The sequence below is a fragment of the Pteropus medius genome, unplaced genomic scaffold (genome assembly GCF_902729225.1).
Source record: "Pteropus medius unplaced genomic scaffold, Ma_sr-lr_union100, whole genome shotgun sequence".
Taxonomy (NCBI): Eukaryota; Metazoa; Chordata; class Mammalia; order Chiroptera; family Pteropodidae; genus Pteropus; species Pteropus medius.
This window is the reverse complement of record NW_024344378.1, coordinates 23,898,070-23,925,860: the sequence shown is the minus strand read 5'-3', so window position 1 is coordinate 23,925,860 and position 27,791 is coordinate 23,898,070. Positions and strand designations below refer to the sequence as shown.

The following is a 27,791-nucleotide window of genomic DNA, read 5'->3' as shown; positions in this document are numbered from 1 at the left end:
GGAAATGAAAAATCTATCATTAAAAATAAGAATAGTTAATATTTGCCTAGTACTATGTGTCTTGTGCTATGCTAAGCACTTTTCTGCATGATTTAATCTTCAGAGCAACTATATGAGGTATTCTTTCATTTTAGAGCCCCAAATTGAGGCCTAGTTAAGGTTAATTATTCTGCTCAAGGTTACAAAGCACACAAGTGAGGATTTGCACTTGAGATTTTCCTGGCCCCTTATTCATAAACACTGACCATATTGCTTCTATATTGCTGCAGTCTGAGCCATGTCTTTGAAGACCCTGTTTTCTTGCTGTTCAAGTGATGTAGATGCAGAAACCTCCAGTGAACTTTGTGTCACCATTATGCCCCTGCTCCTTTGCATTAGGAAGTCCCCGAGTCCAAGAGATAATGTGCAAAGGGGGATGTCCAGAGACTTATACCACTCATAACTGCATTCTCTTTCAGAAATCGAGGTGGTTCAACCTGATGACAAATGAAAGCGATAGTCAGGAAACTTATGGAGCTTTAGACCTTGGGGGAGCCTCTACGCAAATCACTTTTGTGCCCCAAAACCAGACTATTGAGTCTCCACAGAATGCCCTGTACTTCCGTCTGTATGGCAAGAACTACAATGTATACACACAGAGCTTCTTGTGCTATGGGAAGGATCAAGCGCTCTTGCAGAAATTGGCCAAGGACATTCGGGCAAGTATAACTGAATCCAGACCTGCCTTCCCCACATCTGGGCTGGCAGCCCCCACATCCTGTTGTTTTCTCTTTCTCCTTTAGTAATTGATCTGAAGTGGACTACTATACTTTCCAAACCTTTTCAGACAGGATATCTAAGTAGATCTGGTAGACCCTTATGAATCGTTCCATCCAGACATCACCTCCTGTGTTTGTTTATTGTACTATTTCCAAGGACACGACTCAGATCCTTTCTTGGGAAATTCTCACCCCTGTGGGGTTGACAATGAAAATTATGTACCAGACTATTGTTACAGGGGAGGGCGTGTGCAATTTATAACCTTTTTACCACTTTTTAATCTCCTTAGCGATTAAACAGGGTTGTTAGAAACCTGGAGAGAAGGAAAAAAAAAAAAAACAGGGAAAACACCAAATTTATTGATCAACACTTCAAATCTTGTCCTCAGATACTTTCTGCATTTTGAAGGAAAGAAAAGTTAAACATACTGAAATCATACGAGTACCAGGCACGCCCTGATAAACACAGAGCAAGGATGTCACATCCAGCTGTTCTTTGTCTCCACTGAAAGGACAACCAGTTCTCTGCTCTCTTCCAAAGCTCACTCTCTGGCTCTCAGAAGCACTATCCATATGATGACACCACGGGACCAGGGGCTGCTGAGATACGCCTTCTGAGCTCCAAAGCTCCATTGAGCCTCTAATCCACAACAGTCCTCTTTCTTCTCTTGAAATATATTGAGTGTGGGTTAAAAACCCATTTTGCTACTCCTGGGTTAAATGATCAAGGTACTTCCAGCCCTTGGAAGATTCTGACTTTTTGCTTGGAAGTAGGGGTGGGGGTGGGGTGTAAACTGACTCCTAGAGACCTATCTCAGGCTCAGAATTTTGAGCCTTGAGTGTTTTCCTTCAGAATCTACTTCTGATCTATGTGATTAGAACTAAGCACTAGGGAACGTTACAAACCAAAGGCGTTTCTGGGCCCATCTTGAACTCTATTAGCTTTCTATGAATAGAGAAAGTTGATTTACATCTGGTGTAAATGATACCATTTGTCAGATACTACTTCTGATGCCTGTTATATAAATCTGACTGTACCCAAGGCTGAAAAAGGCAGGTCAGAGGCATACCGATGCCAATGCTGAGTGCTAGGATGTTGTATAATTCCTACACATTAATAAAGTTAGACTGGTGCTTTTTACCCAAAGCAGTTGCACATGACCTTTTCAAGTGATTTTTTTCCATTCAGGAGACAGACAAAATCCTCAGGGACCCGTGTTTTAACCATGGATACAACAGGGTAATGAACATTAGTGACCTTCGAGACAGCCCTTGCACCAAGAAATACAAGAAGATACTTGAATTCCAACAATTGCAAATTCAGGGCACTGGAAACTTTCAACAGTGCCAGCAAAGCATCTTTCAACTCTTCAACACAAGTAACTGCCCTTACTCCCACTGCTCCTTTGATAAGATTTTCTTGCCGCCACTCCGAGGACATTTTGGGGTAAGTTTGTGAAATGATAAGTTTGGTTAGGATGATTTTGGCTGCGAGTTATGGAATATGTGCCTACAAAGAGTTTAAATAATAAGATTTATATTTCTCTCACATGATAATAAGTCTTGAGGTAGATAATTCAGGGCTAGTTCTTCGGCTTAAAAATGTGATGACTTGGAATCAGCTTTTCCATTTCTTCTTATGGTGTTAAGATGGCAGCTATTGCTCTAAGTGTTGTATCTTTACATGCAAAGCCAAAGCAGGAAAGATGGAAATTTCTCTTGCACACAAATTCAATTTTGCAGAAGTGGCAACAAACATCTTTAGAGATGCCATCGGCCAGAATGTGGTGAAATGCATACCTCTAAACCAATCTATAATAAAAGGGACGAGGTGACCATGGTTGGTTTAGACTAATCCCTGTTCATCCTCTGGAACTGAGGAATCTTTCCTGAGCACACTGCATTCTTTTTTGGGATAGAATCAGGAACCTGTAAGCCAGAAGAAGGGGGCTGGTTATTTGGTAGACACTCATTAGAATCTGCCACAGGTGGCTTCTCAGATGTCAGAGAAGGAGAAGCAGCAGTTAGGTGTCTCAAGCAAGGTTTTCCTCTATAAAAAAAAATTGGGAAGTAGAAACTCAGGAAACCCCAAGGAAATACTGAAGATATCATCATTTTCATTGCATTTTAAAGAGTGGGGGGACTATTTGAGTCCCAACTCCAAATTCCTTCTTTTCTTAATTACTCCAAAATAAGAAAAAAATATTTGAGCAGAGGTAGAAGAGGTGCCCCTTGACCTATTCATTTTTCAAATTTCACATTTTGGTTCTGGAAACCAAGCACTACTGTAATCATAGTTTAGTAATATGTTGCAAGATTAGCTACAATTAATCAAGTGCCAATTATTGACTAAGCACTTATATACATTATCTCACTTAGTCACTTAAGATAGCATTCATAGAAACAAGGGCTTTTGTCTGCTTTATCCTGGAGCACAACTGTCTAAGAAAGAAAGATGAATAGATACATTCCCAGCACAGGTAGCAGGTTTGTCCCTTAATTCTAATTCTATGAATTGGTCTCCACTGTGGCTGCAGAGAAATTTTGTGTGGTGTGTGTGTGTATCATGATTACCTTATGAATTTAAAAAATATATAAAGGAGAGGGGATTTAAAACATCAAATCCGATTCAAGTGTTTGTAATAGAAGGCCATACTTATTTCATTTTCTATTCTTTACATAATAGCATTATTTCATGATTTAATATATTTGATTCTATTCAAAGCAATGGCTAAAAGCAAAATATTGAGGCTGTCTGAACGAGTAATTCCTTTTCTGTGTGTGCATGTGGTAAAATATACATACTAGAAAATTTAAGTGTACAGTTCTGGGAATTAAGTATATTTACATTATCGTATAGCCATTGCCACCATCCATCTCTAGAACTTTTTCGTCTTCTCAAATAGAAATTCTACCCATTAAACAAAAAAACTAACTTTCTGGTCCTCTTTCCCCTTCAGGCCCTGGCAACCATCATTCTACTTTGTCACTGTGAATTTGACTATTCCAGGTACCTCATATAAGTGGAATCATACACTGTTAGTCCCTCTGTGACTGGCTTATTTCACTTAACCTAAATGTCTTCAGTAGATGAGTCATTCTTAACTCTTCAAGGGATCACAAGACTCTCTGAAAAATGTGATGAAAGCTAAGGATCTTCCAAGCAGAAAAATGGACATATAAAGGGATGTCGAAATTTTTTTTTGCAACAATTTAAAAGATATTATGATTCCTTGAGGTGGACCTATGAATCCCACATTAGGCCCCTTAATCTAGAATGAAAAGTACATAGAAACTAGAGATTAAAGTAGAACAATGAGGTCATACAAGGCAGTGGCTGGGAATGAATGCTACAAAAGTGTCAGAGGTCAAATCTATTTAGAAGTATGGAAAGCAAATGCAGACAAATATGCCAGAGGCAAACGACCCTAAAATTGATGCTACTCCGGCCTCTAAAATGTTTCCTGCCAGGGCAGAACCAATCTAATGTCTAGTAATACAAGTTAGAGAAGCAAGTTAAAATGAGTAATCAAATTAGAATGAGGATTAGGGGAACATGTCAGGTGGTTAGTTTGGAGGCAGAATCTTGAGATTAGCCTGTAATGCCTGTTCCTTCTCTAACTAGAAATGCTTTATTTAATCTTTTTTCCGAAGTACTATCAATATGTTTTTAATTGGATCTTTGGAAAATGATTTAACAAACCCTTTTTCTTCCTTTATGGATAAATTTGGCTTTAGGTTAACTTTCTGGATTTGTTTCCCTGAAAACCGTATAAAGGTGGAGTGTCAGTTACATTATCAGGCAACAGTTCTCATGATAAAAATGACCCCTGAAATACATTGCGTCTGGTCTGGAAGAAATTACAAATGAACTATACCTTCTCTGTGGGCTTCTCTAATTTGCATAACAGCTCTGTATACGTAGGGTATGTAACAAAAAGCTTTATTTTTATAGCACTCGTTACTATCCTTCATACTGTTATTTGTTGGAGTTCTGCTGCCTTCCACAGAGGGCAGGGCTTTTCATCACTGCTTAGAACATAGTTGGTACTTAGTAAATCTTTGTTGGATGAATGAATGAATGATATGCAACCAAAGGTCAAAGAAGTGTTTCAATCACTTCTTAGAACATAGTTGGTACTTAGTAAATCTTTGTTGGATGAATGAATGAATGATATGCAACCAAAGGTCAAAGAAAGGTGGAATGAGAAAAAAGCTATTAATTTTGGCAGTTTGGAGGTTAATGAATGCAGTTTCAGAAGCCATGTCAGAGTGGACAAAGGGAGATTCTCCAAAGTTGGGGGAGCAGGGAGGAGGATGGGCAATTGATATCACAAAAACGAGAAAAAATTTCAGAGAGGTTAGACTGCTATACTGAAACCAATTCAATTAAATTGAATAGGAATACATATATTACATTTCTGTGGGGTTATAATTGCACAAATGTTGGCTGGCAAGAATATGTAGTCTTTATAGGTTGACATGTCTATTTCCCCCACTATGTCCTGAGGCCCTGGAAGGCAGAGATGGTATATTTTTTCATTTTTTATTTCTGGGCTTGCCAGAGTGTCTGGAATATTGTACATTCCTGGCAAAAGAACTGTAGTATTTGGAATATTCTAGAGAGAGAGGACCAGCATGCACAGAAGCCTGGAGGTGGGAATGAAGCATGTTCAGAGACTTGCAGGTAGTTCAATGGGTTCCTATGTGGACCAGATAGGAGACTTACCTCTGGTATTCTAGGAGCTTTCCACCCAAGCTTAAAGATAATTTTTTTTTTAATCTTTAAATGCCTTAGTTTGAGGTTTATGATCCATAAACTCATATTTCTATAGTACAGGAAAATGGTGGTGGTTTTAGGAAGACTGAGGATGAAGATATATTTCAGGGGTTTGGAAAGAAAATAATTCCGGGCTTTAGAAGAAATGAATAACCCTGTTTGGATGAGTATATAAAGGACCATTTCTGAGACTCATAGAAAATAGAACATGTTTTAAGCTCTAGGGTAAAAAAAATACATGGTCTCCTACAGTTGTAAAGTGATCTAATTTTTTGAAAGAGAATCTGACAAGATATGTATGGATATTTAAAATGTGCTCACCTCTATTTTAAAAACTGAAGTCTAACACATCTTCAGTAAAATGTGCACATTTCAAAACATTTTTATTTTTTAGTTACAGTTGACATAAAATATTATATTAGTTTCAGGTATATAATAGAGTGATTAGACATTTATATAACTTATGAGTTAATCACCCCTGATAAATCTAGTACCCATCTGACACCATACATAGTTATTACCGTATTATTGACTATATTCCCTATGCTATACTTTACATCCTCAAGTGTGCACATTTTAAGGCCACCACTTGATAGTGTTCAAGGGATACACCTATGAGTCCATCATCTAGATGAAGATATAGGACATTCCCAATACTCTAAAAGGCTCCCTTGTCTGCTTTCCCAGTTGCTAATCCCCCCTCCAAAGACAACCCCTACTCTGACATCTATCACCATAGATCATCAGTGTTGCCAATTCTTGAAATCAGTGTCTGTTCTTTTTTTTTTTTTGACTTCTTTTCCTCAGTATTGCCTGAAATGATGTTGTTGCAACGTTGTTCCTTGTAACAGTAATTCATTCTGTCATTGCAATGTAGTATTCCTTTGCATAAATACACTAAAGTTTATCTAGCCATTTCACAGTTAATGAATATTTGAGTTGTTTCCAATTTGGGGCTATTATGAGATGGTGTTGGCAGCATGGGAAGGATTAGAATATGCCTGGCCTTGAGAGATCTGATAGAGTCTGGACTTTATTGTAGGTATAATTAGTAGTCAGTGAAGGCTTTAAGCAGAGTAGTGATTTGATCAAACTTGTTTTTAAAAGATTCCTGTGACTGCCATGTGCAGGATGGATTGGAATAGGAGGACTAGAAAGGTAACATGGAGACCAAATAAGAGGCCACTACAGTGTCCACACAAGAGATGATGGTGGCTTGGGTTAAGATAGTAGAAAGAGGATCATACCAAGATCTTGTTCTGTAACCAGCCAACAATATTTAAAATGTTGGAATTCCCAAATTCAAGGGATGTGGACACTGTAGTTCAGAGCTCCTAGGGGGCTCGACTTCCCCAAAAGAATGAGCATACCAGTTCAGAGGCTAAGTGTACAGAGGAATTTATAGCAGCATTGTTCATAGGCAAAAATCCTGGCATCAAGGGAAAGCCTGCCGGCAGGGGTTGTTGAATAAATTATGAGACATTCATACCATGGGCTCTTACGTAGGTGTTACTGTCCCCACCTGACTTGGAGAGAGTTCCACAAAAGATTGTTAAGAAAAGCAAGAAGCAGAATGTTTAAAATTTCATATAAAAAGCAAGTCCTTTATGTATGTATATTTGTATATGATTACACAAGCAATGGGGAATAAATGGAACATGTCATATGAAGTTATAAATGTGGGCTTACGTTAGAACTAGAAGTAGAGGAGAAAAATCAAATAAAAAATAAATGAGAAAGAAAAGAAAACTTATTTAAAAGGACAAATACACTCACATTCATTTTTGTTAAATTAGATATGTTATATGTGTATAAGAATATTTTTTTAAATAATGGAATTTTAAGCTGACATTAGGCTTACTTTGGCTGGAATTAAAGCATAAGGCTTGTCCTTGTCTGGTAGAGGATATTTTTCCTGTTCTCCGAGTCCGAATTGAGTCCCTAATGGGATCCCTGCTAACTCCTGTTCTTTGTCCACCAAAAGCCTGTTTCTTTGCCATCCTGTATCTTTGCCCATGAGAATTACACATGAATGCAGTTGGCTTGTTTGAGAATCACATTTCCTTTCTATAGTCACTTCTAGTTTAGTAATTTTACAGAAGGCAAACTATAATCCCTAATCCAAACTACTTCTAGCATAGAGAAAGCTTTTAACTCTCTTCTAATAATCATGGTAGACTGTGACTCAACTCAGTGTCTGGCACACAGAGCTCAGAGTGTTTGTTGAATAAACAAATGATGTGCTCCTATGACCTCCAAAATGATTTCCCCTAAAAACTGGCACCATTTAAGGCAGGAAAGAGAAGAAGCAATTCACCTTCCGGAAGGTGAGTTGAATCCCTCTATGTTGGACACAGTACAAAACTGCATTTTTCTCTTGCAGGCATTTTCAGCTTATTACTATGTGATGAAGTTTTTAAACCTTACATCAGAGGAACCCTATTCTCAGGAAAAGGTGATTGACACGGTGGAAAAGTTCTGCTCTCTGCCTTGGGAAGAGGTAAGTGACTGGAAACAGCAGCTGTTACAATTGCCGTGTGCCCTCGACAGCATGGAGGATGTGAGTCTGCCCTTCGAGACGTGCTAATTTGACCAAGATCCAGCAAAGATGTTAGAGAAGCCCAGATGGGGCACTCAGTTCGCAATGAGTTCACCGGCACCCCTCGATAACTTGGCACATAATGGCTTAAACAAAAGAGGTCTTATGTTTTTCACCTAACATACCTGGCAGTAGGCAGCTGTTGGAATGGAGTCAGCAGCTTGACTATCTCAGCCATTACTTCTTCAGATCTAGATTCAGGGATCACAGCCATGTTCTAGGTCAGAAGAAGGGTAGACCCAAGCACATCTGTTCTTTTCCATAGGAAAGCAAAAACTATCCCAGAAGCTCCTTAGCGGTTTCTCTTATACCTCATTGGCCAGAACTGGTTAGGAAAGCAGGGTGCAGGATTTTATGACTGGCTTAGAGACTTAGATCCATCATGAGCTGCTCCCCAAACCCCCAAATCAGAATTTTTATGGCAAAGAAGATGGGCAGTTCAGAGAATCTGCCACAGACACCATTGCATTAAGACCCTTTCTCACTGCCCAGGTCCAAGATATCCCCTACTTATTCATAAATTTGAAGCACATTTAAGATCTGTTGCTATTTGATGAAAGTTTCCAGAAAGGAGAGAGGTATGAGATCTACTCTGATTAAAAAAGACAGATCATCTGGGGGTAGCTCAAAACAGCAGCTGTTTTAAGTTGACACAGTTGCAAAAGTGAATGGTGCTTTCATTCTGAAAAAATGCTGTTAATTAAAAACGGGCTCTAATTGGCACTGACGATGGGGGAAGGAAGGTTGTGCAAGAGCCTGGAGGTTTGGAATTCTCCTGAAGTACTTTGTCAGAGTTAAAATACGAAGGAAGTGTAGTCAGGGTTTTCAGAAAGAGCCACTCAAATATGCCTCAACACTTTACAGTTTACGAAACACTTAGGGGCAAGCATTTTGCAATTGGTGGTGATCTGTGGAAGAAGATGAGCATCTTGGAGACGAGGCGACTTGAGATCAGGCCTATGTATAGCTGCTGCGGAAGTAGATGTAGGCTGCTCTTTGAAAAAAAAAGAAATTTCTTCTTGTTCAGAGTGAAAGCTCTGTCAGATTTTCTCTCCTTACCCCCATCTACTTTTTTATTTCATCAGAATATATTAGGTTGGAAATCTTAAAATATGCAGACCTGTCAGTCTGTACAGGTAAGTCACATGAGGAATTGCTCAGAGGCCCTGGAATTAAGCTCAGAAAGGCCTGCATTTGGGAGAAGTTCTGAAATATTTGGTGGGGGAAGGATGAGGTGTTAAGGGCTGGATAGGGGAGTGGAGTTGCAGGTGAGACCCAGACTCTCACCCAGAGCTAGAATGTTGAGATGGGCGTTATGACCCAGTGTTCATTTTTTTCAACTGTCCTGTTATAGGTTAACTCTTTTCTTCTTTTCCTGCTAACCTCAACATGAGGAAAGACTGGAGTTTGAGAATGTCCTAGTGTGACTGGAGTTTGAGAATGTCCTTTCTAGACACCTGGTAGATGGAGAACTAACCACTTTAAAGCTTATATTATGTGCTGAAAATGGGCAAGATGCTCTATACATACTGCAGTCGTGCTGCCTATCCCTGCTTTGGCAGGGGAAATAAAATGCAAAGGAGGGTGAACCATCACCCCACTTGGAGAGCACATAGCATCGAGCCCACAAGCATTAACATGATCAATTCTGGGTTGAAAAAGTTGAAGGGATTAAGAAATACAAATTGGCAGTTATAAAATAGTCATGGGGATGTAGAGTACAGCATAGAGAACAAGGTCGATAATATTGTTAAGTATGTATGGTGTTAGGTGGGTACTACACTTATTGGGGTGATCACTTTGTAAGTTACATGAATGTCTAATCACCTGAAACTAATATAATATTGTATGTCAATTGTAATTGAAAAAATGTGATCAATTCTGGATTGGTAAACTAGGTAGATACCTTTGGCTTCTTTATTTTTTGGCTAGTATCATAATTAATCTTTGGCAAGTTAGACTGCATAGCCAATGTACAGTTTCTCAGAAAGGAGGATAGGAATGTTAAAGAATTTAGGGAAATTAGGCCCAGATGGCATTCCCCGCAAGGGACAGGCCAGCCTTTAAGAACTTTGGGGTTGCAGAAGTGGATTCTTGGAATCCTGTACGCCATAGTTTTTTGTCTGACAGGCCTGCCAAGACTACATCAAATGGGAGAAGAGGTCTTTCCACAAAGGAAAAGCAGAGTACAGTTACCAAAGAAAGGGGTGGGGACCTGGATAGGCAAAGTCAATTGATGTCACACTAAGGTCCGAGGAGAATGTCACATGCAGAGGAGCTGGTCAAAGATTAATTTCAAGGGCTGTGATTTATTTAAAAACAGTTTCCAAGCTGGGTCATTCAAGGAATTCCACTGGAGCAGGACAAGGCAGGCTAGGTGTGAACTTAATCTTACAGAGATTGAGGGCTGGCAGGAGCCAAGTAAGAAACAGACTCCACTTAGCAGTTAAGAGTTTAGAGATGGGATGTTCCTTGTGAGAGGAGAGAAATCTGGACAAAAGGGGCGGGGGGGCGGGGCGCGCGGACAGACAGCAAGGAGGCCCTACATATAAAATATCTGGCATAATTCCTAGTAGATAATAAATGCTTAATGAATACTAGTTCTTGCTCTGCCTAGGGTGTCTAAAAGGGAATGCCTACCTCATGGGCTGAGGAATAAAGCAGCAGAAAGAACTCTGGGCTGAGCTAGAGATGTCCTGGCCTGTTGCTGTCTAATTAAGGGCAGGACAGGAGCAGAGCAAATTGTGGACATCTGGGCACATATTTACAACAGCTAGGATTGGTAAAGGCAAGGGTTGGCAGGCAGCCCTTAATATCTTCATTCAGAAGTAGGGTGAGTAAACACATGAAAGACTAAAGAAGATTCCCTTGTGTGACTCATGCAAAAAAAATGAGAGAGAGAGAGAGAGAGAGGAGAGAGAGGGAGAGAGGGAGAGGGAGAGGGAGGGGAGAGGAGAGAGAGAGAGAGATTACGTAAGGACAGAGGACAGAAGGTGAGATGTTGGCACTTTTAGCAGTCTTGAGCAAAATGCTTCCTAAACTATGTTCCAGAGCTGTTTCTCAAACCTTACTGTATATGTGATCACATTCTGCATTGGTAGTTCTGGGTGAGGCCGAACAAAGTCTTAAGGGATGCTGATGCTGCTAGTCCAGGTGGCTTTTTATGACACTATTTCCTTAAGATGCTTATAGAGGCTCTGAACAGAGACTCTGGTCAAGAGCATATAGAAAACTCCGATTAATGGACTTCTTTCATGCACGATTTTTCTTACCTTTAACATGCTAACCTGATTGTGAAACAAGTTTCACAAGGGATGAAAAAGTATACTAAAATTCCATGTTTCTGACCTACTAGAAAACAGAAACTACTTTTTTCCTTATTAATATTCCATAGAGCTCTGTGGGAAGTTCCCGAAACAGAGCCTAAGCTCTAAGCGCCTGCACGCATTGGAGTGCAGCACTGCTCCCAGAGCCCTCTGGGGAGGCCAACTCACAGGTCTGTGTGCGCTGGGGCTCTCCCCTCTCCCAGTCAATGAAAGAGAGGGCTATGGAGAGGTCCCTGTTGTACAAATATTATATTTCCTTCACTTTGCTTCCAGCTGAAGAGAAATTTTGGTGAAGTACATGAGAAGTATTTGAGTGAATACTGCTTTTCCGGAACCTACATTATCTCTCTCCTTCAGAGGGCCTATCACATCACACCTGATTTCTGGAAGAATATTCATTTCATGGGCAAGGTAATTTGGGTACTCGCTGGGTTTCGGGGAGGTTGAATGGTAGTGACTGAAGAAGCTTTGGGCCTGAAAGAGGTAGGAGTCAACCTTGTTTGAGTTTTGGCCTGATCCACCACTTTACCTCTAACCTAAGTTGGCATTTTGTGTCAAACCCTTCTGAGTTTGTCAACCATCTAGTTGTGGATATCCTATAAGGAGAGCTACCCGCATTCTCAGCCCTTCCTTTCTGCTTACGTAACAGTGACGAAGTCTTTATAAAACAAACAAAAAAAATGAGACATTAAAGTAATGTAACAGTAGCCACAGTGATTCTGTGTACTGACTTCAATATCCACCCCAATGGCCCTTTCCATGACTCTGGAAGGGATGGTGATAGTTTCTCATAAGGGGTGAAGGCTTTGCTGGTTGGAGCTTCAAGGTTGACCAATCTGAAAGCTTAGTATGAAGAAAGAGATGAGTGGCTGTGAATGGGGATCTGTGTTTAGAAGCCAGGCTTAGCAAGAGCGCAAGGGAAGCGGCAGCCTCGCTGCTGTGCTCTACCACAGTGCCACCTGCAGGCAGAGAAACATTTATATAGGCTGCGTGACTCATGGGCAACTTGTGCTTAAAAAATATCAAGAGTTGCATTTCTCTGCCTTTCAAGCCCATACCCACTAATGGCAAAAACAAGTTATCCTCTTTATTAAATATAGTGATTCCAAGCAAAATATAACATTGAGACAGAGCGCTGTAGTCGCCTTGAGGATACTAATTTGATTACTCTTGTCAAGAATGACCTTGCTAATTCAAACATAAATCTTTTCCTTGTTTTAATATCCCTTCCAGTCCATCCTTCCATTTTATCACAGTTAATTTTGTCTGTTTGAAGGATATGTCTATATCAAATTTACAAGTGATTTGTATTCTTTAAACTCCAATGAATGACCCAATGTTTCTAAACCCTAGGCGATAACTGTAACTCTGGAGCTTTCCTTGACACACACAGATAAGGTTCTTGTCCCCCATAAAGGAAAGTGGTTTTCTTCACAGATTTTAATTTCCCAGTATTGGTAAGGGGTGACGGGAGAGGAATATTCCACTACTGGTATTGGCTGGAGTATTACAACCTTTGGGGAGACTGTATTGGCAATATGTGTTAAGACCCTTAAAATATGCGCTTCATTTTATCCAATTACTCCATTCTGGGATTTATAAATAATTGGATAAAGTGAGTAAAAATGAACATATGAGGCAGTTATAGATGATGAAGTTACAGAAATCCTTTAAGAGACATGGGATGACTATTAAGTGAATAATTCTACATAAATTTAATCTCATTTTTTATAAGAGAAAACATCAGAGAGGATTGGAAGGATATGTCGCAAAATGATAATAGCAGCAACTTCTGAGTGGTGAAGTATAGATGGTTTTTATTTTCTTTTCTAGGATTATCTGTACTTTCTAACTTTTCTGCTATGACCATGCTCTACTTATGTAATAAAAACATTTCCCGAATTACTTATTATTCATAGACTCCCTACATTTCAATAAGTTTTGAGGCAATTGGGAAATATTCCTAGGAAGATGGCAGGGTCAGAGCATGTTTTATCACTTAATAAGAATCCTTTCTGATGCATATGCACAGTCTTCCAAAGTCCATAAAGTCAGATTGACTTGCTGAGGTTATTCCCCAATTTTCCCCTAGTTTAATCAAAGAGAAGTCCTGGTTTTATAATGGTTGAGATTCCTGGCCCTGGCATAGATGTAAAAGGCCAGGGACAATCATCATGCTTTTATCCTTTGCCTGCTTCCTGTCACTCCTTAACTCCCTTCCCCTTGCCCCCCCGCCCCCCCCCATTCACACAACAAAAAGAGGAACACAAATCTCCAAAGGCCTATTTAAGTTCTAGGTAGGAGAACTGGGCAATCTATCACCAAATTCTTCTCTGAATTTTGGGAATAAGTAGCGAGGCTCCAAACTCTCCTTCTTAATCACTTGTTTCTGCTCCAGTTTCCCCACAACCAAATTCCCAGTTTAGAACATAGAGGTAATCCATTTAGCGAACTGAATGTGGTGCTCTCCACCTCCTGTTTGCTCAGTGTTATGGACGGGGTGGCATGAAAGCTCGTTTAGTCCTCAGAGCAGAAACAACACTTTCCTCACTGTTTGCAGATCCAGAACAGCGATGTGGGATGGACTCTGGGCTACATGCTGAACCTGACCAACAGGATCCCAGCTGAGCAGCCACTGTCTGCACCTCTCTCCTACTCCACCTATGTCTTCCTCATGGTCCTCTTCTCCCTGATCCTGGTCGCAGTGGTCATCACAAGCTTGCTCGTCTTTCACCAGCCTTCGTATTTCTGGAAAGATGTGGTATAGCAGGAGCAGTTGAAATCTGCTGGCTGGAGTGAGGAAAAAACTTGCCCAGGGAGCACTTTCCTCCACAGCAGTGCACAAGGTCATCATCCTACCTTGCTCACCAAGGCCAGTCTTGATCAACATGAAGCTTCCCTGGCTTTGCTGAAGCCTTTCCTTGGGAGATATTCACCACCTTCTGCCTCAAGGACTTCTTGGCAGACATTGTCTCTTTCATCTTGCCTTTCCCAACTCCCTCTTTCTGTTTTGTACTCTGTGCTCGGCATAAGTCTTAAAAACCTACCACTTTTCATCTTTACTTTATAAATGACCAATACTGACTTTGTCCAGAAGAACAGAGTCCTGAGTCCTGTGCTGAGAAGTTGCGCTGGCTACAGAAGAATCTCAGCTGTATTCTTTCAGACCCTTTCTCTCTCATTTCCCATTTATTAAGAAAGCCATATAATGCCTTTGGAGAGGGCAGACACCCATCCCATTCTCAGCCTGCCCTTTGCATAGGAGAATTTTCTATACTAGGCAAATATATGCTAGGGCCAAAGAGTCTTGCAATGGAATTTATGTGCTTGTGTGGTTAATACAATACTTACTCCAATCTGAAACAGGGACGTGGGTGAATCACATATTTCTGGGTGATGCCAAAATGCTACAGAGAGGAACACCCAGATCAGAGATTTTTAAAAAGCTGATGTACATATAGGCATTCAGATATCAGGGCACACTACATGGTAGGTATATATATGCCAGGAAAAAATATATAGTTACAACACAGGGCTGGGAAAATGCATCCTCCACTGCATATATCGGGATTTTGTTTTTATTGTTGTAAAATTCAAATAATATAAAATTCACCCTTATAACACGTACAATTCAGTGACATTTAGTGCATTCATAATGTTGTGCAACCATCACTACTATCTAATTCCAGAATATTTTTATCACCAAGAAATTGGCTAGAGACAAGACCATTCATTCCTGAGTAGGCTCAAACCACCCACCTTTCAGTTAATAGCCAAATATGCTAATCAACTGCACTACAAAGATGCTATTGCGTTTTAAAGCCATGCCATGTCTTATTGTCCCAGGGTTTACTTTAATGAGAGAGCTGCATTAGTGTAGAATGGTGTGTCTTTTCACTGTCGTGGTATTTACACATCAAAATGTGCCAGGAACCAGATCTTAAAATGTTGATGCTACCCCTGTCATATAAGTATGAGTTCTATTTACTTATCCCATGGAATATTTTGTAGCTACGACCTTGTGATGAAAATATTAAGAGACCCTGTACCTTCTTCCCTTAAGAAATGCTACAAGAGTTACCTGTTGAGCAGGACCGAGTGGTGATGTGTTACTCTGACCTTCCCCCAGGCTCTCCATCTCTGTATCTGGGGATTGACTGCTGGCCTGGTAGAGGGCAGGGGGAGGAGAGGAGGAGGACAATCTCTCCCACAAACAGGATGTCAAATATCCCTACATCTCTTGAATAATCAAGTCACTGTTGACGACATCCAAGTGAATATAAGCTTAATAAAGCTGTGGACAGGAACATTTTCTTTTCTGATACAATTGAACTTGTTGTACCTTGATTGGGAATGAGAAGCCAAATTAGGACATGTTTAAACTCCTTCTAGTGGTAGTTGGTTATATTAGTGTAGTCAGTATTTATTGAGCATTTGTTGTGTACTATGCTGTGCGCCCAAGTGCATTACATTCATTTTCTCATTTAACCCTCACAACAATCTGTAAGTAGATACTACCATTCCTCTTCACAGAAACAGAAACTGAGGTTCAGAGAGGTTAAGTCGCTTGCTCAAATGGCTGAGCTAAAGCCTGGCATGCACTTAATCATTATTTTCTCTCTCAAATATACTTCTAGATTGCCTCCTTATAACTTCTAAGCATGCACTTAACTCTGCATGAATACAGGGCTTATGGGCATGGTGAAAAGGGAAGTAGACAGATAACCTGTTTCCTGATGGACTTGTGACTTAATATTACTTTAAGTTCACAGAGGCTGTAATGGTAAGTGTGACACTCTGTTTGTATACTTTGCACGGTAACAAACGTGGCGTATGATGCTAATCTATGATTCCCATACTCCTGGCTTCTTTACTGTTTGCTCACTGAACAGCAGTTCAGCATCAAATAAATAGTTGATAATGATGGAAAAAAAATTCTTTAAGGAATTTGAGAGCCAAACTCCACTTATAAATCTCAAATCATGGAGATGATCAGCAAGTACAACCTAATCTTATTCCTGTTGGAGAGAAAGATGGTTTTGAGACACATCCAGAAATCTGCTTTGGGCCATTCTGGATGAGGAAAGCCAAATAAAGTTGATTACTATCAATCAGTTTTAACATTGGATTTCTCACTGGTTGTAAATGATTACCATTTCGTTCTGGACTTTCACCCAAATTTGGTTCTGGTGACCCCATTCCCTTAGAAAGTGGGAAACTTTATGAACCCAAAGGGGTAAAAATCAGAAGTGGTTATTTCTAAGGACAAAAAAAAGTGAAGTTAATTAGGTGTGTGTGTGTGTGTGTGTGTGTGTGTGTGTGTGTGAGAGAGAGAGAGAGAGAGAGAGAGAGAGGGAGCGAGAGAGTGCAGTGCGCACAAGAGAAATATAAAAGTTTCACATTAACAAGAAATATAAAATGTGATATAAATAAGTTTTAAAAGTATACTTCATTTTAATGTTGCATCGGTCAAGACCTCTGTAAGAAAAATATGGTACAATAAAACTGGGTAACTAAGGAGAGTTTAATAAAGTGACTATATCCAAAATATTAACATTTCAACATGTAGTTAATATAAACGTTATTAATGAGATGTTACAGCACATCTTAATCAGCACTGGCTACATTTCAAGTGCTCAACTGTCACATGTGACTAGTGGCTACCATACTGGACAGCACAGGTCTAAAAATACATTCAAAGCTAAAAGGACTCAGGCAATAATTCTTTGTCTTTCTCTTGAGGGAGGATTTTTTTAAAAAACAGTTATAGATGCTATAACATTCTTGCATTATTTATTATATATGAAGTTTACCATTATTCTTAAACAAGCTTTTAAGATCCTAGCTCTGAATTTCACTTTATTTCTCAGGTTCTGTTGCCTTTTTTGTGAAGACAGAGATGTCTGTTATTCAGGCCAATGTGCCTGATGAAAGACTTGGAAAATTTAATCTGGATCCAAAGATAATACAAGAAAATTTCGATGCTCATATATATATTTTTTTAGGTGAGGTAACCCTTGGTTGACCTCACAGATTGCAAGGATCTTGTCAGCTTACAATTCCTTATTTTTTTATTTTTTTACACCTACAGCACCTGGTCTTCCTAGATGGTCTCCCATCCAAGTACTAACCAAGCCCGACCCTGCTTAGCTTCTGAGATCAGACGGGATCGGGCTTGTTCAGGGTGGCATGGCCATAGACACTGATGCTCATATTTTATAGTCAAAATGTATATACAAATATTAAAGATAAATCCCTTAATAGCTCACAGAGCAAAGTTTACCATAAAACAGTAAAATTACTATTAAAATATATTTTCATTTATTGTCAGTTTGAAAGAATTTCACCCAAATGGTGTGGTCCCTCTCCAATTCAGATTTTAATAGTTGCTACAGTTGCTCCTAGTAAGCTGTGCTCATTAACCATGTGTTTCAGTTTGTGATGGTTTTAATTTTAAAATTTATGATAACGACCTCAAAGTTTCAGTGGCTTACCATAGTAAACACTGATTCTCATGTTCATGGGTCTGCAAGTCAGCTGGGTAGTTCTACTTCAGGCAGTAGGTTCAGGCCTGCTCCATGTGTCTCACATTCTCCTTGTCTGGTGGCTTCCTGAGCCATGTTCTCATGCTGAATGGTAGAGGCACAAGAGAGTGAGAGGAAACACAGAATGCCTCTTAAGGCCTTGGCCAGGACGAGCCCCCAATCATATTCTATTGACCAAAATAAGTCAAATGACCAACCTTAACATTAGCAAGTTGGAAAAGCACTGGGAGGAATGGCAAAGTCATATGACAAAGGACATGGATGATTAATTCTAACACAGGAGTGAAGCATTGGGCATAAGGATTCAATCTACCACAGTGTCTCATTAACCAATACAATTAAATGTAAAGTGTGTTTTCTGTAAATTACAATCTATCTTGCCAAGGAATATTCTTTTAAAAATATGTCATTGCTTCCAGGATGACATCGGTCTGCAACTTCTTTCCATGGCCTTAAACCAGGGTGCTCAGCAGCTCCCAAATTAGCCCGACATTCTAAAATGGTAGATTTCCTAAGAGACCATGCATCTATTTATTTTCCTTACTTTATATGTTTAGAACAATATAGTTAACTACCTAGGTTTTTATGTGCACATTAATCTAATACAACTGAACAGGTATAATGGGTTTTTTAATAATGGGGAAAGGAGTGTCTCAAGAGCCTTTTCTTTAGAAAAGTGGCATTTAAAAAGAATGTACACATGGTAAAAAGCATTGCTATATCTTTTACATTTATCTATTTTAAATAATTTATAAATTTAAATCGATGATACAATGATGGCATCACCCTCATCAGCACCTGAGTTGACTTTTTGTTTTTATATTCTTTTTGTCTATATACTGAATAAGAAAGCTCACCAGAGAACATGGATGAGTCAATGACAAGTGAGACACAGTCACCTAAGAAACAACATTACTCCTTGTAGTCCAAGAAGAGGAGGAGGAAAATCTTGGGAGCTATGCAGGGATTAGAGTGTATTTAGGATGACCTAAACTGAACTTTACTTTTCTTCCTAAACCTGCCCTCCTCTCCTGCATTTTATCATGATTAATACCATTTCCTTAAGTGACCAAGATCAGAATCAACTTCGACAGGACCTGCCAATTTTGCCTTTGCAATATGTTTCATTTGGATTCTCCTTCCCAATCTTATTGTTATCTCTCCAGTAAAGACCTGATACCCGGAATGGTGGTCTTGTCTCCAATCTATTAGTGCCAGATTCGTCTTTATAAAAAGTAGGTTTAATCACATTGCTCTTCAACTAAAAGTGTTGGAGGCTTTCCATCGCCTACAAATTAGGTTAAACTCTCCAATGGACATTCAGTCTTTTGATCCATGCCTGATTTTTCACCTGACACCGTTCAGGTTATTTGCTAAACTTGAACTACCTTTGCCCCACTCTACCTGCAATGCTCAGCTCAAATGCTCCTTCAGTGAAGTCTTCTCTAAATCTCCAAGGTAGAATAAACTGCTTCTTCCCTGTGCTACCACAGCCCTTTCTTTACCTGGGCTTCCAGTAGAGCATTCGGACCATTCTATTCAGTGTCTGGGTTAAGCTCTTTGGGGGCAAGATCTGTGACCTATCTCTTTCTGAAAACTTGGGCTCAGGGGTATATTAGGATGAAACAACGTAACAGTCCTAGTTAATCTCCCTGTTAACTGCCAAGGGGGCTTGTCCATACCACTATTTCTGCTTCAGTATCCTTATTTGTTACTTCTTGATATGTCCATCCTCTTCCTCCAGCTTTTAAGGACTAGTTAAACTCCTGATTTCTCAGCAAAGCCTTTGATCACCCACATTGAACTCTTCCTTCTCGGACCATGCATTTAGTTTCTGTGTAGATACCCACTCAACACTTGATTGTACATGTTAAGGTAGAATTTTAAGGATTAGAGCGCACCTTAAAAGGTGGTGCTTATCAAAATTTAATGTGTATATGACTCACCCAGGGATCTTATAGAAATAAAAATTATTTAATTTTAGTTAATAAAAACTGATTCTGTAGGTCTAAGATGAGGCTAAGATTCTACATTTCTGTCAGGTAATGTCAGCATTGCCATCCAGGGGCCACACTTTAGGTATCAAAGATGTCAGTGACTTTACCATTCCATAGAGTTCCTTCTACTGGCTCTCAGATAAGTGGTCATATACTACCTTACCACCATACTTCATTTGGCAGCCCATCCTACAGTGGGCCAGTTCAAGTGCCACTTTCAATGCTTACTCCTTCTCTTATACAACAATCCTCAAGTGTTTCTTCTTTTGTCAGTTTTCTCTGCCTTACGAGATTTCTGTCAGCCTTGCCCTCTGTCTTTGAGGAACCACTGCCTCACACTCAGTGGAAACCACTGTGCCTCAGAGGGATTTCTCTCAGCTTTTCTGCCCTGCCCTAGCCTTCGGTATATTACCCCTGTGCTCTTGGGAGAAGCCTATGGGAAAAAGCTGGTAGGTAATCCATGAGCAAGCCCACATGCAACCTTTAAAAATTCTTTAAATGTTCAGCTGATTTCTTATTATTTCTGTCTGGTGGCTTTTTCTTTCTCTTGTCATTCTACTGGGGTGAAAGAGCTAGTGACTCTCAGGAATTTAGTTCTGATAGGTTTAAAAACACTGTGATTTTGTAGTTTAACCAGTTGGGTGGAAACCCAAGCTCCTGCTATATGTACACAATAATTATTTGTAAAATTAATAAATGACTCATAGACATTTATTTGTTTTTTACAAAGTTTACACCCAGAAATGTAATTCATTAGCCTATATAACTAAAAATAGAAGTTCAATAAATCAAATAGATTTCCAGTTTTGAAAAAGTGACAAAATTATATGTGCTCTATATTGTGTTTCCTTGTATAAACCCTCTTACAAAAAATTGAAAGATGTACATGGCTAATTTTGTGGTAACACAAGGTGCCTTTTGACATACAACTTTTTATTTTAAGTTTTGAAATGACTTTTGGCCCAGTAACAAAAAAATGGGGCAAATAAGGATAAAAAGTGGGCAGTTTTTAAAGTGTACTACTCAGCACCAATTGTAGTCTTTTCTTGATGGTAAATCATAATGCTTTCTCTTCAGCTCTGCAACCTACCATAATTGTAATCAGTAGCTTAAAAATATGACCTTTTGTGCTGTTCCATATCTCTTGAATTTTTACCTCTATAATAGTCAACTGAACCATCTTCTTGGAACACACATGAAAATGGAAGTCCTCGTGAAGAATATGCTGTGGATCCGCTCCATCTCCAGCAGTTAAATCCATTTGAAAGCTGTACTCTTTGACTATCTTCTGGACAGATCAGTCTAACAATATAACAGAAACAAGTTATTTTTAACTTTTTTATTATTACAGTTTTCGAATATAAACAAAAGTAAAGTAATAGAATACACATCCATGTGCTCATTACAGAACTTCATCAATTATCATTTTGCCAATCTTGCAGAAGCAAATGTCAATTTTAATCAGAGATGGAACAGGATTTAAACTTTATGGAGGGCACTGTGAAAAGAAGTAAATGTACTCTTTACCAACAGAATCATGGTAAAAGTAAACAGAGGGTTAATATCCTGAACTGCATAGAAGGATGCATCTTGCATGAAGGGAGATAGGATACATTTTATAGGCCCTTCTTCATCCTGATAGGAGAATTAGGACCACAGCAGCTATATTTGCCTATTCCTTTTTAGATAATAAAGTTAAAGAGAGTAGCAGAATCATTTTTATGCAGCAGTACATCAATGGGTTATATTACTTATAGACACTCTATTAGAATATTTGACATTGTAATTTTTGCTTTTAATATATTTAAACCTAGAACCCATCTTTTAATAAACCTCTACAAAAATATACATTTGTGAGATAATTCTAGTTTTAATGTAAATATTCAAGTGTCTATAAAGAACTCATTTTTTTTCCCCCCAGCTACAGTCTCTTACTCAAATTGCTATGCTGTGTCCTTAGGCCTGTTAGTAGTGGGTAAATTAAAAGGAAGAGGGAAGGAGGAATCTTGTCTTGACTGTCACCTGCCTTTTTGCCCCTTCCCTATAAACCAAGCAAGGTCTCTTTTGTCTTATCTAAATTTTTCCTTTGGGGGTCTCCAATAGATAGGAATACCTTTGAGACATTTTAACCCTGTCTGCAGTAGCTAAAGAAGGTAGGGAAATAAGAAAAAGTAGATGTGTTGAAACAAAAACTCCAAGCTGATTTCTATTAATTTAATAAAAATCAGTATGGAATATCCTTTTACACTGAAACTTATACTTTCGCAAAAGATTCTTGTAATCTTTACCCCTCATTTGAAACTGAGTGACAAGTTGGGAGAAAAAGAAAGCCAATAAAAGGCCTTTTCTTTTTATGCCTTCTTTTGAATACTACAATCCTAAACCAGACCACCATCAGTAACAGAGACGTTCTCCTGAGGGAAGTAAGTTTTACTAACCATATCTTTTATCTTATCCAATGGAAGACAGTGAGCTGGGGTTAGCATGTAGACTCATAATCATGGAATAGAACTAAGTTATCATAAAAGAAGTGAAACAAATTTCTGGCTTAACTGGTACCAACTGTTAGCCGCTGGAAACCCAGGAACAGATGAACGTGATTAATCAATTTTGCAACTCCAAACCATAAGGGAGAAGTGACAGTTATTTCAAGGTTGTGGCCAGGACCTGCAGAGGTTGTAATATAAACCCTGAATATGTGTGAAATTAGGAAACACATTTTTTTTCTAACATGTTTACACATTAATGGTAGCAATTAGGGATGGGTTTGAAAAAGCTGGTTTCACATCTTAATCAATATTTACCTCTGACTTCTGCCTCTGCAATTGTCAGAGCCAAAGGTCCTGTGTGAAGAAAGTGAGGAAGACAGGTTAGATGTTGGTAGAAAAGTCATCAGAGAATAAAAGAACAGCTTCCAAAAAAAAACCAAAGGTAGCCTATATTAGGTTCAGGCCACAGTTCATATCTATCCAGGATATATGTAATTTTGTATAACTTGAGAACACATTCTAAATTGGGAGGAAAGGCACATAACTTTATCTCCATTTGGGTCTTCATCTCCCTTCTTGAACCTTCTCTATTCTATGGTCTCATTTTCTATTCTCTGCTGCTCTCTCTTCCTGGCTTCTCGTTTTCTTTCTTTCCCTTTTTATAGCCTTCCTTTCTTGTCCTTTCCCTTTAGGATGTCATGATTCACATTTCTTCTTGCCTTAATGCTTCAGTGTCACTGAGGTCAGTGCTCTCCTGATGCTCCCCTCTAATAGCACAGATAGAAAATTAGTGAATGACAGGAAAAAAAGACTACTAGGTCGTGTATATTAAAAAAATCATTTTACAGTATATCTAAAAGAAGTATTTTTAAGAAATCCTTGTCTAAAAATAGTAGTGTATCTTTTTCTGATATTTTTTACTTCTAGCTTATGGTCAAGAATTAAACCATCTAAATCTAATTTGTTATATTTACTTCAATCCTGGGGAATAACTTAAAGGTAAATTTCTAATCCACAGCAATCAAAATAAACCTTGATTATAAATTGAATCTGTACAAAAACAAATCTGAATTTTAGTTTTGGGTGGTAATTTATACCGTTTTTGAATGTTCATACAAATACTCTAACTTGAAAAAAGTCTGAATGTTTTGTTGGAATCCAGTACTGTCCCTTTCTGTACAAAACAAAATGACTCACTTATCTAAATACCAGTCAGGATTTATGTTATCAGGAAGTGTGTGGTCCTGAAAAGATCTAGGTCTCTGTAAGGATGTTTCCTGTTCAAAGTCCAAGTCTTCCAATAGAACCTGTTCTTGTGGATCACTAGGTGGGTGGTCACAGTAAGACATTTGCCTTGGTCTGGTTCCATTGTTGAAATCAAAATTTCTTAACTGCATTTGTTTTTGAAACTTTGGAAAGGATGGTAGTCTTTGTCCAAGACCTCTATTAACATATTTTTTCAATGGCATTTTCTCTGACAAATCATTATTAGAATGGTCATGTAAAGGTCTCAGTGTGTGCTCTGATACTTCATCAGTATATCTGAAACCTTCCAAATTCATTTCATCATAAGAATAGTGGAAATGGCAAGGTTTCTGCCTTTGAAAACCACCTCTACTGAGATAATTCAAACCTTGTACAGGTAATAGGTCCTGGTACTCATGGTGGTTATAGAAAGGTCGTTTTTGTCTCTGGCTTCTTTTAACGAAACCAAAATCTTTCGCTGGAAATTGTTCCCAAAAGTTACTATAGGCCTGATGGTTCTGAATAGAATGCCTCCTTTTCCCACAAACTTTGCTGACAAAATCAAAATCATCTCCAGTATCTGCTTCATAGAAGTCACTATGAGGTTGGTGATCATGAAATGGTGTTGGTCTTATTCCAGGTAACCTATTATTGTAATCTGTTTCCTCCTGGGAGACATTATAACATTGGTGATTAGCAAAAAATGAACATCTTGGTTCTGGTCCTTTGTTACTAAAATCCCAGTCTCTGAGGTGTCTCTCTTCTGGCATGTTGTCACTATACTGGTGTTCATAAAAATCCCGATGCCTCTGGGCAGGTCCATTGTTGACATAATCATAATCCTTTATCTGTACACCATTTTGAGGGTGCTGATCATTAAGAAGCCTTGACCTTTTTCCAGACCTGGAAAAAGAGGGGAAAGGTGCTATAAATCTTTAGTATTTTAACAATAAATAAAGGATAAATGCTATGCTATTAGCAAAATCTCTCTTTATTCAACAGCACATAAATTTGTTGTGATGTCCCCTAAATTGGGTTGTGCCTCATTTTAATTTTTCTCCTTTGTAGTTGGTTATGAACCCTAAATTCTCTCCTGCAACTCTCAACTTGCAAATTTCCAAACAAAAGTCTATTGGTGTTAATTTTTTTCTTAAAAACTCGTGAACAACACACTTCACACCATCTTTTCATTTAAAGGAATGTATCATAACCAGACCACATTTGCCACAATTTATCTGATGGGTTAAAGAAGTAACTTTACAAATACGCTGGTGACATGCTGGATTACTGTACTAACTTCATATCAGAAGAAATAATAAAAAACATGCTGATTTTTATATAATTACTCCTAAGAATGATGAATAAATCTTATAAAATATTTTGTATAAATATTACATTTGGGCTGTTTCCAGTTTTTGACTATTATAAAGTTACTATGAGCATGCATGTCAGGTTTTTGTGTAAACAAAGGTTTTTATTTATCTTGGATCAATGTCTAAGAGTGTAACTGCTGGGTCATATGTTAAATCCATTTTTAGTTTTCTAAAGGACTGCTAAACTGTTTTATAACCTAAAAAACACATCAACTTGAAATAGAGTTAAAAAGAGAAATATATAGCATTTAGAATAGAAAAAGATAACTATTAAAAACCGCAGATAAGATCCTATAATTGACCATAAGGTTAGAACTTTGTTTCCCAACAAGAACAAAAAGGAAAGTTTCATAAAAGCAAACAAAAATAAACACTACCTCCCCAATATTGTCTGAAAAACAAAACAACAGTTTCTGGCACTAACTCCTAAGAGAGATTTTCACAAGAATTTTATTCATAAGGAATAGAAACAAAATAGTTATTTTGAATTTTGAAGATAAATGCTTCATTAGAATGGGAGCGCAGAGAAATATGAAGGAAAGAGACTGTGCTAAGGTGGATCTGAAATACCACGGTAAGCTGAAGAGCTCTATATACCCCTGCATACATTTTATGCATATCCTGTGATGCTAGCTAATACCTAATACAGTGCTTGGCATTGCTCAAGTATTCTTTCTCCAGGGGAAGAAAAAAATCAGAACTGTTGAGGTGGCAAAATGCTTCATGTTTTGAGGTAAGAATTGAGGCTGTTAGAAGAACAGCCTATTAATGGCTATTCTAGCTTGTATTAATTCAGTTCACAGTAGGTAATCTCAATTTATTGGAAATAATAGTTACGTAATATTTCAGTTTGAAAAAAATAAATACAAATACTAAATATTCCTCATGATTTAAAACAGTATTGCATATTCTGAGATTAGTTTATAGAGAAAAACTGCAAATAAAGAAGAGGGCAAAAAATTTGTTTAGTGAAGAGAAAAAGGTTTCAAGATAATTTTTAAATTGCACCAGTTTATAAAAATGTATGTATATATATCTGTGTATACATATATACATGTAAGTCATACAAGAAGTTCTAGTACCATTTGATAGCCTTGATTCAGTTTCAGATATATTGATAGAATAAACACAAATTATTACTTAGAATTATAGCATTTTAAATTTTGAAGGGATCATAGAAATTACCTAGTTCAACATGTGCCAAATAGTTTGGTGAACATTAGTGTCCCATATAATGTTAACGCTCACTCTGTTGAGGAAAAAAAGAGAGTTCTGTGCTCCAATAAGTTGGGGAAAATGCTGGGTTAAATAAAATTTACTAAATTTCTACTTCAGGAAGTCTAAGGACTTTTAATAAGCTAATGTTCATGGTGATAGTAATCTATGTTTCCAAAACTTATTTGATTACAAACTCTTTTTAGTCTTGTAAAACTAATAATATTTCATGAAATACTGGTTTCATATCTGCTGAGAATACAGCATAAGAAAAGCTAACTGACCTAGAAGACCAGGTGCTATAGGTGTAAAAAATAAAAAAGTAAGGGATTGTAAAATGACAAAGTCTTTGCAATCTGTGAGGTCAAGCAAGGGTTGCCTTGCTAAAAAATAAAATTAAAAAAAAAAAAAAAGAAAAAAAGAAAAGCTCACTGATCTGGTCCAATTGCTCTATGTTACAAATTAAACAACAGTGGCCTGAAAAGGTTATGTCACTTGCTCTAGATTACATACAATTTACAAGTGGCAGAGCTAAGATTTGAATGCAAATTTCCTGATTCCCAGTCCTGTTAATTTTTTTTCTACTCTACCATCATTGAGAAATATGTTTCTTAACTTTTGTAAAATATCTAAAATCATGTTACTTTTACCCATGAAAGTCTTCATTTGGGTGCCAATCCCTGGATTCTTCCATAGAATTGGATGGGGGATTTGCATCGTCATCAGAATCCCAGACATCCATTCCAAGATTACTAGAGGAAAAATATCAATAAAAATTTTAAATTAAACCAGAAACAAGGACACATAGGCACAAAATAAGAAGGAAAAAAAAATCTGCACACTGTTTGCATCTTAGAAAAAAATCTACAGATATTTTGCCATTCTGCTTTAATGGGAAGAATAAAATTTAAGAACCATGAGGTAAAGGTCATCAGTCAAGTAAAATTTGGAGAGGATTTTCAACTGTTAGGATGTAAACATCTCCAATGACCAAGCAATCATAAAAAATAAGGGCTTAAGGAATAGGCACTATGAGGAAAGGGTAATAAAAGAGATAAAAGGGGAGAAGGAATAAGGGCAGGGGTACTAGAGGACTGAAACATCGGATTTCCCTAACTCTGCTCTTTCATGTGCCTTCTCTGAGGACCTATGCTTTCACCATAGGAAATTATCTTATTAGTTGATGCCTTTCTCTAGCACCATCCATCTATTCATTGACTCACCCATTCAGCAAATATTTGTTAGGGGCCCAAAATGTTCCAGGCACTGTTTAAACACTTAGAGATATATCCTAGCCCATATTTTAACATTTATGTCCAAGTAACTTGCTTGATACAGGTTTTAAATAAAGTGGGCACAGGCTTTCCCACCAATACTGCACCTATTAAATTAGCAGCTCATATGGTGGGACCAGGAATCTATCTTTTTAAAACATTTTCTGGCTGATTCTGCCATACTGACAAA

General features: G+C 38.2%; 2 protein-coding genes and 1 pseudogene across 11 annotated transcripts in view; 1 reads left to right on the top strand and 2 right to left on the bottom strand.

The window, feature by feature from the left end:
• The window catches only part of ENTPD1 (ectonucleoside triphosphate diphosphohydrolase 1), an 80,285-nt gene extending 63,711 nt beyond the window's left edge, over positions 1–16,574 (top strand). For 2 of the 3 annotated variants that reach the window (XM_039871662.1, XM_039871663.1), the window contains 5 exons: positions 459–698; positions 1,948–2,205; positions 7,922–8,038; positions 11,737–11,874; positions 14,024–16,574. In XM_039871662.1, coding sequence (XP_039727596.1) covers positions 459–698; positions 1,948–2,205; positions 7,922–8,038; positions 11,737–11,874; positions 14,024–14,230 — 960 coding nt within the window. In that variant the 3' untranslated portion in view covers positions 14,231–16,574. The remainder of the gene's footprint in view (positions 1–458; positions 699–1,947; positions 2,206–7,921; positions 8,039–11,736; positions 11,875–14,023) is intronic. The other variant, XM_039871661.1, reaches the window with a different exon arrangement.
• LOC120609268 (uncharacterized) overlaps positions 1–27,791 on the bottom strand; it is a 59,345-nt gene that overhangs the window by 5,811 nt on the left and 25,743 nt on the right. For 3 of the 8 annotated variants that reach the window (XM_039871657.1, XM_039871659.1, XM_039871660.1), the window contains 4 exons: positions 26,978–27,079; positions 23,692–24,642; positions 22,810–22,848; positions 20,695–21,307 (listed from right to left, as the gene is read on the bottom strand). In XM_039871657.1, coding sequence (XP_039727591.1) covers positions 21,115–21,307; positions 22,810–22,848; positions 23,692–24,642; positions 26,978–27,079 — 1,285 coding nt within the window. In that variant the 3' untranslated portion in view covers positions 20,695–21,114. Of the gene's footprint in view, positions 1–16,897; positions 16,942–17,761; positions 18,093–20,694; positions 21,308–22,809; positions 23,262–23,691; positions 24,643–26,977; positions 27,080–27,791 lie in introns of those variants that run through there. The other 5 variants (XR_005654715.1, XR_005654714.1, XM_039871658.1 and 2 more) reach the window with 5 other exon arrangements.
• Positions 17,546–17,664, bottom strand: LOC120609784 (uncharacterized; annotated as a pseudogene).